The sequence below is a fragment of the Macadamia integrifolia genome, unplaced genomic scaffold (genome assembly GCF_013358625.1).
Source record: "Macadamia integrifolia cultivar HAES 741 unplaced genomic scaffold, SCU_Mint_v3 scaffold577, whole genome shotgun sequence".
In the NCBI taxonomy this organism is placed as follows: Eukaryota; Viridiplantae; Streptophyta; class Magnoliopsida; order Proteales; family Proteaceae; genus Macadamia; species Macadamia integrifolia.
The window spans coordinates 313,174-324,214 of record NW_024870491.1 but is presented as its reverse complement, the minus strand read 5'-3'; the positions used below and the strand labels follow the sequence as shown (position 1 = coordinate 324,214).

Below are 11,041 nucleotides of genomic sequence, written 5' to 3'. Positions count from 1 at the left end.
CCCCATTCCGGCGCCGGGAGAGTGATCTTCAACTCTAGATCTACAGTTAGAGGTAAGCAAAGTTGGGTTTTGTGAACATTCACCATACCCAAGCTTTAAACCCTTGATTCGAGTATGGTTTCTTGAGATCTTGTAAATCCCCTTTGAAATGATGAATCTAAGATTTAATAGATGATTTACGTGTTGATCTTGAAGGATTAGAAGAGATATTGGCAAGGTAGAAGGAGCATTGTGAGTTTGAAGTGATTTGGAGGGTTTGAGGTTGTTCTTGAGCAAAGAAGGTAAGATGGTTTCCCATCACTTGAATCTAACCTAGATCTAGGTTAGAACCATCCTACAAGACCTTGAAGGTGTGAAGAATGGATGAGGAAAGCCCCCTTTTTTATTCCCCAAAGAAGGGAGAAAATGGGGAAGAAACAGGGTGTTTCCCGCCAAGACCGGTGGGTGCAACCGGTGGGCCCCTACCCGCCTGTGGGCACCCACCTGAGAAGGCAGGGGGGCCATCGGGCCCAACCGGAGGGCCCAACCGACGAGCCAACCGGTGGGCCATCCTACCCGCCGGTCCTAGTAGGGGCCCGCGGGTGGTACCGGCGGGCCATACCGGCGGGCCCCTACCCGTCGGTCCCAACCGGTGGGTAGGACCGGTGGGCCAGACTGCCCACCTGTCTGACCCACCCGTGTGGCCCCGAGGGTGATCTTTACGTCCGATTGGACCCAAATCGAACGTGTGACCTTCTTTTGACATTCTAAACACAATTTTGACATCGAATTTCATTAATTTTGATCCTAAAATGGTGAAGTACTAACCCCGCTCAATTATGTTAGGTTCACCAAATCCTACCCGATTCGCGCCGGATCTCACCCGTACCGAACGGGAATCCTTGTACGCTACAAGTAAGTGGGGAGAGGACGTTTGGCCTTGTTTAAGACATTGTTTGGCATTCATTTAATTATATCTAGTCTAGTCATGCCATCATGAATATGCTATGTAGATTAGTTATTCCTCACATTGTGATGCATATGTGCTATGTTTACTCTCTACATGCCAATTGAATGAGATGTTTATATGTTGAATGTGGACATCATGGTGCATGATGCATTGATAGACTAGATGCCGTAGTCGGCTTGGAAACGAGTGCATTGGTGGCCTATGGAATGGGACACGGAGGCACTATGCAATCGTACTATTGTCATATAGGAGCATGCGGTATTAGGATTCTCACCATCCCGTGCTACGACCCTTCCCAACAGGGGTTAAGGTGTTGGGTTATCATTTGGGGGGAAGCAGTGGTCGCGGTCGTCGGGTCACTGTGGCGGTTAGACATAACGCCGGGTGGGTCATGTAGGATAGCCGACAACCCTGGTGGTGCATTCAAGAGGGCCAATTGTACTGCTTTTAAATTGCTGGAGTCAGCAGCTTTATTTTCAGTCATTTACATTTCTGTTGAGAGCCGATGGACGGCATTGTCTTTACTTTTTCGAGTACTCACGGTGGGCCTTCTCCGACAGCCCTATGGGCGTATCGTGGGAGGGAGTTCGCGGCTCGTACCCGGAGTATACATGCACTGTGGTTGTAGTAGCACTAAAATCGAGGACTTAGTAATGTTGCTTAGGTGGATGTGATTTAAAATGTATAGTATGGCATGTAGTGCATATGATGTGTTGTGATGTGTGGACTGCTGTGTGGTCCATCTTTCTACTTACTGAGCTAGTGAGCTCATCCTACGTATACACCCATTTTTAGATGATTTTGCAGGTCATACATCTAAGGAGCATAGGGTGGGTCCCACAGTCGAGTTTCCTGAAGAAGACTGGTGGACCCCTAAAGAGTTAGAGCACGACACTGACTGCTCATGTGAGAGCGGTGCTGCGGGACAGCAGTTCTGAGGCCGAGCTGAGCTCCACTTTTGAGGCCGTGCTGGGCTCCACTTTTGAGGCCGAGCTGAGCTCTACTACGTGATGCCGAGCTGGGCTCAACCCTTGATGTCGAGCTGAGCTCCAACCTTGAAATCGAGCCGAGCTGTGTACTCTGATTGTTTTGATGATTTCCTGTATATACTTGATATATGAATTGTACTTTTATTGTACAATTATCATGCCTTCGGGCCCACATGTACATAATTATTGTATCACAATTCGGGTATCAAGTATATGGGATTTATTCACAGGTAAAACTTAGTCTTCCGCTGATCTGATGAACTTATATTAGTTGTGCGTATGCTGTGGTGGAATACAGTATCTGATGATCCTGGCAGGTTTGGGTTAACCGGTGTTAACTCGGTCACTGGCCCGGTTCAGTGTGAACGGGGTGTGACAAGTGCCGTGTTCTAACTCCTCAGGGGTCCACCAGTCCTCTTCAGGAAACTCGACTGTGGGACCCACCCCGTGCTCCTCAGATGTATGACCTGCAAAATCATCTAAAAAATGGGGTACCCGTGGGATGAGCTCACTAGCTCAGTAAGTGGTAAGATGGACCACACAGCAGTCCACACATCAAAACACAATCATATGCACTACATGCCATGCTATACATTTTAAATCACATCCACCTAAGAAACATTACTAAGTCTTCGGTTTTAGTGCTACTACAGCCACAGTGCGCGTATACCCCGGGTACGAGCCACGAACTCCATCCCGCGATACGCCCATAGGACTGTCGGAGAAGGCCCACCGTGAGTACTCAGAAAAGTAAAGACAATGCTATCCACCGGCTCTCAACAGAAATGTAAATGACTAAAATTTAAAGGTGCTGACTCCAGCAATTTAAAAGCAGTACGATTGACCCTCTTGAATGTACCACCGGAGTTGTCGACTGTCCTATTGACCCGCCGGGCGTTATGTCTAACCGCCATAGTGACCCGACAACCGCGACCACTGCTTCCCCCAAATGGTAACCCAACACCTCAACCCCTGTTGGGAAGGGTCGTAGCATGGGATGGTGAAAATCCTAATACCGCATGCTCCTATATGACAATAGTACGATTGCATAGTGCCACCGCGTCCCATACCACAGGCCACCAATGTACTTGTTTCCAAGCCGACTATGGCATCTAGTCTATCAATGCATCATGCACCATGATGTCCACATTCAACATATAAACATCTCATTCAATTGGAATTTAGAAAGTAAACATAGCACACCTGCATAACAATGTGAGGAATGACTAATCTACATAGCATATTCATGATGACATGACTAGACTAGATATAATTAAATGAATGCCAAACAATGCCTTGAACAAGGCCAAACGTCCTCTCCCCACTTACCTGTAGTGTACAAGGATTCCCGTTCAGTATGGGTGAGATTCGGTGCGAAACGGGTAGGATTTGGTGAACCTAACATAATTGAGCGGGGTTAGTATTTCACCATTTTAGGGTCAAAATTAACAAGATCCGATGACAAAATCATGTTTAGAAAATTAAAAGAAGGTCGCACGTCCGATTTGGGTCCAATCGGATGTAAGAATCACCTTCGGGGCCACACAGGTGGGTCAGACAGGTGGGCTGTCTGGCCCACCGGTTCTACCCACCGGTTTGGACCGCGCGGGTAGGGGCCAGCCGATTGGCCTGCCGGTTGGGCCAGGGGCCCCTGCTAAGATCGACGGGTAGGGTGGCCCGCCGGTTAGCCCACCAATTGGGCCCGTTGGTTATGCCCGAAGGCCCTACCCTCTCAGGTGGGTGCCCACAGGTGGGCTGGATGGCCCACTGGTCCTACCCATCGGTCTTGGCGGGAAAACTGCTGTTTCTTCCCAACTTCCTCCATTCTTTGGGGATTTAGATGGGGGCTTTTCCCAACCCATTCTTCACACTTTCAAGTCTTATAGGATGGCTCTAACCTAGATCTAGGTTAGATTCAAGTGATGGGAAACGATCTTACCTTCTTTGCTCAAGAACAACTTCAAACCCTCCAAATCACTTCAAACCCACAATGCTTCTTCCACCTTGTCAATACCTCTTCAAATCCTTCAAGATCAACATATAAATCATCTATTAAACCTTAGATTCATCATTTCAAAGGGGATTTACAAGATCTCAAGAAATCCTACTCGAATCAAGGGTTTAAGCTTGGGTATGGTGAATGTTCAAAGAACCCAACTTTGCTTACCTCTAAATGTAGATCTAGAGTTGAAGATCACTCCTCCGGCGCCGGAATGGGAAGATCAAGCTTCGGCGCCGCTAAAATCCTTCTCTTCTTCCTCTTCCTTCTCTTCCCTTCTTCTTCCCTTTCTTTTCTCTCTCCTCTTTACTATCCTCACCAACGTACGGGTGTCATAAATGAAAAGAAAAGAAAATCATAAATGCTATATATATACTTCCTAAATAACTGAATAGTGTACATGGATGGGTCACACAGGTGGGTGGGTGCACCCACCTGTCCGCCCACCTGAGAGCCAAAACTTGGGATTTTGACAGAGTTCGGGCCTGCGCGCGAACCCCACCCTAGCGTACGATGTAGTATACGTATATACCTTAAAATACGGCTATAATACCTGCTTTATCCGTACATGGCCTTATGGTAGGTGCATGTACAGGGCTTGGGCACTCCCGTCTCTTTTGGCACTGGCTCGGACTTGTCGGGCCAGCCGGTGTTTAAGGTCACCCTTGCCATCATAGTCCATAAGGAACCCGCTCTAACTCCCTCTGGTTCGGTTCCTGCATGGTTAAACCGGGTCAACCGCGTAATCAGACCGGGTTTAAGAAGTAGGGTATTACAGGCTGTCAGTTGTGATTTCCACAATCTTCCCTTATGCTCACCAAAGAATCTGCAGTAGGCATCTATATCAAAACCTGAAGGTAAAGCACCCTGGTATGCTATTGAGACTACATTTTTGGGCTGCCTCACAAGCTTCAATTGAACTTCAGTTTCAAAAGGAAATGAATAGCATCAAGGAGATTAAGGAAAATGCATACTTGTATTTAAATGAAAACCCCTCGAGGATGTGGTAAAGGCATGCCTTTGATGTAGGAGCAAGGAGTGACCATGTCACAAACAATATGATTGAGTCATTTAATCACTGGATTGGAGACTTAAGGAGCAAACCCATTCTCACATTGGTTGATCACCTAAGGGTGAAAATAATGGGTAGGCTACATAGAAGGTATGAGAAGGCAACCATGTGGGAGGGTAAAGTAACACCAAGGGTTATGGTGAAGTTGAACAAGGTTCAGCAAGAAGCAAGGCATTGTAGGTGTCAACCGGTAGGTGAAGGTCAATTTGAGGTCTTAGATAGATTTGGAAATAGATTTGTGATTAATTTGAACCATTACAGATGTAATTGTAGAGTTTGGGAAAGCACTAGTATACCTTGTCTCCATGCTGCAGCTTCTATATCATACATAAGGGGAGAGTTGGTTAACTATTGTGATCCATTTTTCAGTATTGGAAAATACTTAGATACATACAAAGAGATGATCCATCCACTTCCAGATTTGGCAGTGTTGAAGGATGATGCTCCTAATGAGAGAGTACTACCACCAAATCTGAAGAGGTTACCAGGTAGACCTCATAAAATCAGGAAAAGAGAAGCAAGAGAAGCACTTCCTTCAGATTTCAGGAAGAGATCATCATCAATTAGGTGTGACATCTGCAAGAAGGAAGGACACAATAGGAGGACATGCCCGAGGGTTAGAGATGCTAAGTAGGATGGATGTACTAGTAAAAAGAAGAATATAAAGGTAAATGCAACTCACTTTATTTATTTAGTTGAAACTTGTTTAATAAATATCTCATGCTTATTTGTTGTTGTGTAGAAGAAACATAAAGAAGAGAGTGAAGATGAGATCATCACATCTCAACGACTGACTAAATCACAGGTATCTATGTCTAGCACAGTTGGGTATTTACAAGACAAGGTATTGACCAAGCAAAAGACCAATCGAGCAAAGAGGACAGCAAGGGAGAGGGAGAAGAAATGAAGTACAAGCAATCTGGATGTTTTAATTTAGAACAAGAAAACAATATTGTATTAAGTTACTTTTTATGACTTTAAGACAGTTGGGTGTTTCTTTATGGTTTTGGATGTTTTTGACGGATTTGGTTTTTTTTAAGAGCTATTTCTATTTCTCACTAGACATGGTTGTATGGAATATGTTATGAACAGGTATTCATGGATATGTTTTGGATGTTTCTTTATGGTATAGATTGTGATGAAATATGTTGGTTTCAAGTGTGTAATGTTACAGGTATTTAATTAAGATATTGTCCATTTAATATTAGACATGGGATTTCAATTTGGCATGAGAAAATTTAATTGTCAATTTGGAATTAATTATTTACAGGTATTAAATGTCATTTTATAGCCAAAATGCTGCCTGTTTACAACCAAAATGCTGCCCGTTTACAGCTAAAATGATATCCGTTTGTTTTCAAAACTCATCACAATGCTGACCCTCTCTCTATCAAAATACTACCCATTCAATTTGAGGGTCATGATTAATCAATAACTTAGTAATAAGAACAATGAGAATAAACGATTTCATTTAATTCAGATTCTTACATACTTGACACAACTTCACTATTAAACATTGTAAAGTCATTTTTTAACACATAGCACTAAACACACCACCACAAGCATACCAATTACAATTTTCATCGTTCCATACGCTTTCTCTAAATACTTAATTCTTTTCTTCAAGGCACGAATTTCTTCTTTCATTTGTTGACTTTGGATTCTTTCACCAACAATTGCTTCTAAATTAGTTGCAGGGGGTGGAAAAAGTCTTGGTGCAGCTATAGGTTCACACCATGAGAAGAATCGACATCCTCTTGGTGCTTCAGGGCAGCAGTAGTACAACATATTTGGGTGCAAACTAGACTCTGAAATTCACACCAATGCCCTTTTGGGTTCAGGACATTTACATCTAACATTCACAAACCTTAACCCACTTTGACTGCTGTCATTGACACTCGTGGTAGACATCGGTTATCTGCAAATTAAACATGATAAAAGTGGATTACTATTACTTAGCATCCAGAGTATGAGAAATGCTCAAAATATAGACCCAGAACTCAAACACAGGGAACACAAGTCATAGATCTAGAACAGAGAAAATACTGAAACTTACAATGTAACTTCACCTGCCCTTTCAAAGCTCTACAAAGCAACAGAAACCACCATATTCATCAGCAAGCAAGCTATTGGAAGCAGAACAAATTAAGTGACAAAGCACCCATGAAACCTCGAGGAAATCATGATTTCAAACAAAATAAGAAGCGAAATCAGATAAATTCAAGGATATTGACATAGTGAAGAGTCCAAATTAATTACTGAATTACAAAACAATCACCATTCTCATACCCGAAATGAAATTTAAGAACACAGAACGAAATACAAGAATGGAGTAGCAGAAGAATTTAAATTCGCCTCTGTTGTGACAAATATTAATCAATCCGAACAGAAAAACACCCCAATCATGAGATGATTCTCATGGACAGTGAAATCTCCTCATCATCTTCTAGATGCTATTACACTACTTAACCAATCCTAGATGAAAAATTAAAGAAAAATCTCCATCTCTAGTATTCCATAGGATATAAACCCTAGATTAACCAAGGAAGAAGAACCTTAAATGCCCAAGAAGAAGAAGAAGCCGGACCCTACATACCTTGGGAGAGAGGTTCGGACGCCGGAGGGGGGAGAATCGCAGGTCAGAGGGAAGAGAATTGGACGCCGGAGGGAAGAGAATCAAGTTGCAAGTTACCGTACTGTCGTCGTCTTCTTCTTCTTGTTCGACCAAGTGAGTGAGAGGAGTGAGATGAGAGATGAGAGATGGGTTTAGAAGATGCAAATAAAAGAGAGGGCAATATTGTCCTCTCACAATAGGTGGGGGTATTTTGGGTATATTATAAAAAAACTAATCGGTTTTCATTCATTTAACACGGTCGGCTAACGGCAGGGACTGATTTGGAATTTTTTGAATTTTTAGGGGGTGGCTTTGACGTTTCGAAAAGTCCAGTGGGTGGCAATGCAATTTTCTCTAATAATAATAATTATTATAGTTTATTTTTTATTAAATGTAAATTATAGTTTGATAGGTGGAAATCAATAAGCATTCAAAGATGCAGTTAATTTAATGTACGATGTAAAGTAACCAATGATGTTGGTACATACATAGTTAATTAGCAAGAAGGGAACGGAAAAAAAAAATTAAAAATAGATGGTATGGATCTTAAATGATAAAAACATAAAACGAAAGGAGAATCTTCAAAGAATTCCTCCTATTTTGTTTGATTGGATGAGAGTGGAGTCCAATGAAGAGGTGCAATGAGTATTAAATGGTTGAGAGCATCTTAACACGTCTCAAGAGATTTCCAAAAATCTCAACTTTGGCATGACCATTAATAAGATAGGATCACAAAAATCTCAACCTAACTAGGAAAAAAAAAAAATCTCAACTAAGTCAACGTATATCGAGGGTATTAAAGAACATTTAATTCCATATCTATTTTTATTAATGTAGGTTAGGGGTGTTAAAACCTAGCCTAAACCGATAAAATCGGTCAATAAAATCCAAATCGAACCAAACCGATCCTTATTGGATTGGTTTTGGGCAAAGCTATGTTGGGACTAATTAAAAACCGATCCAAATCGAACCGACCAATAATCAAATCGAATGAAACCAATAATAAAATAAATGATTATGAGATTGGTGAATTGACCATCCATTTTTTACAACATTAGTGAGAATTTTTTTTTATTGTGAGGGGAATTGTTACAAATCATTGAATATTGGGTTATGAATTGAGAGGTTGATTTGTAAATTGTAATAATACTTCCATTGATTTCCTTGTTCACTACAGAAAACTAGTTTGGATAGTTAAATGAATGATTGGATAATATGGTTCATTTTATGATTTCAATATTAGTTATCTTCTTAATAATTTGTTATCTATTGGTTTCAATATTAGTTATCTTTCACTTACAACGATAAACTATGATTTAATAATAAATTTAAAGTGCTTTTTCGTCAAATCTTGTCACTATAAGTTATGAATATAAGATTTATATGGTTCAAGCCCAATAATAAACTGATCTAAATCGGTATTAATCCGATATTGAAAAATCAAAATTAACCGAAACCAAATCAGATCGAAACCGAAATCAACAGAAAATCAAAGTTCCTCAACAGATTGATTTTGGTCTTTCTCATTCCTAGATTGAAACCGATTCAATCCGACCGAAACCAAATCAAACAATCCAATTGACACCCGTAAACCACTATGGGATCTGAAAGTTCGAATCTTGCAGCTGATTTACCTAGGATATGCTGCCTAACACTTAATGGTCCACTATATCACACTTTAGTTTCAGTACCACTGGACTTGGATGCCTATATAGAACAGTCTAGTTTTAGTCTAGCACTAGGAAATTGTAAGAGATATCTGAATGCCATTTTATAATTTTCAAGAGTCAGTGGGCTAAGAATACGAGAGTTCCATCACCCTTGTTTGTTACAACTTACAAGCAAGTTAATACTAACTTTACACATCTGTGACTTGTGGGCTACAAAGTAAAAAACTATTATACCCTCGTAAATTTTAAGGGAAGACGAATGCTATTTGACAGTGTTGTGTATGCCTAGAGAAGACCCCATACACGTAAAGAAGTGGAATTAGACTGTGAAAAGATGTCATATCCTAACTCCACTTCCTCATGTGTGGAGACTCTAGACATGTTCAACATTACTTTCAAGTAGTGTTTTTTCTCCCTTTAAATACCATCTTACCAATTAAAAAAAAAAAACCTGAATTTAAAATTCCTTTACATATCACATATAATACCAACACAAAGTGCCTCAGGTCCTCAAGTCCTCAAGTCCTCAAGTCATTAATCCCACAACAGATCTTTCAGATCTGTATCTATGGTTCAAACTACATACCAAGGTGCCACAAAGCCAAATTGGTCTTAGCTAAGTTTGATATTCCAGAAGATCCAAAAGTTTGACAAAGAACAATCTAAGCCATTACAGTCCAATGGTGTCTTCTCAGATGTCAGATGAAAGTAATTCCAATAAATTCTTGACATTTATTGGCCTAATTAAGCCTTAGCTCCACCTTGGTTTGGTTCTAGACACTGCATTTAACTTTACCCCACCACAACCCCACCCCCCCCCCCCAAAAGAAATAATAATAATGAAAATAAAAAGCAGTGCATTTAAACATATGTTGTCAGAAGGTTTGGAATAGTAAGAACAAAACCCATTTCGTAATTGGGCTTTACAAATGAGTAAAACATTATTCCCATAGGCAAAGTCCAAATATGAGTTATTAATCAAATCTAACCCAAGACCCAAGTAAGGTTAAGCCCATAATTAGGCCCATTATATGAGTCAAGTTGACTCTTATATGGTTTCAACCTTTGCATCTTTTCTCTAGGCAACCCTTTTGCTATATAGTGGTTATGTGTGTCCAACAAACACAATATTAATATTTTAATTGCTATTAATTCTCATTATGTGTGATGATTCGTACCTTAAACTTAGATTTTTAAATTATTCAAAGCTAAAGACTGATCTAGGTAATCCTTTTACATAATTGTTACATTGTATATTTTGATTTGAATGAGATTCAGAGAATTTAAGTGAGACTCTCATCATCGGTGCTTTAGTCTCTAGACTTGAGAGGTCCTCGCTATTGTAGGTCAGGCATTATGCATTTTGATGTATCAATGAATAGAGTATAGTAATATTTGGAGTGTCCTAGAGGTGTCAAATTCCACCCCCAAACCAGTTGCATCGACATAAACTAACCAAAAAACCAAACCAACCTTGTAAAAGTTTTGTTTGGTTTGGATTTCTATGCATTGTAGAAACTAACCATTCTAAAGTGAAAACTGAATCAAACCTCAAGAATCCCGATCTTCATTATTTTATGTTAGATATGTATATGAAAAATTGAAATAGAATTGGGTTAAAATCAATAGCAGGCAAATGAAGAAATAATAAAATATTATTTCTGGATATCTCAATTGATCAAATTCTAAGCAATTGTTCCCTTTCAAGAAATGCCTGAAAGAGTAACAGATATTATTTAGATTTCGAG

General features: G+C 40.5%; 1 protein-coding gene across 1 annotated transcript; it reads left to right on the top strand.

The window, feature by feature from the left end:
* The first annotated feature begins 5,079 nt into the window (after positions 1-5,079).
* Positions 5,080-5,643, top strand: LOC122069318. The gene has a single exon (XM_042633308.1). It carries the CDS (start codon positions 5,080-5,082, stop codon positions 5,641-5,643), a length of 564 nt encoding a protein of 187 aa, XP_042489242.1.
* Positions 5,644-11,041: the final 5,398 nt, after the last annotated feature.

Bases quoted from the DNA above. Each gene is read 5' to 3' on its own strand.
- LOC122069318 (XM_042633308.1), top strand. From the start codon at position 5,080: ATGGGTAGGCTACATAGAAGGTATGAGAAGGCAACCATGTGGGAGGGT.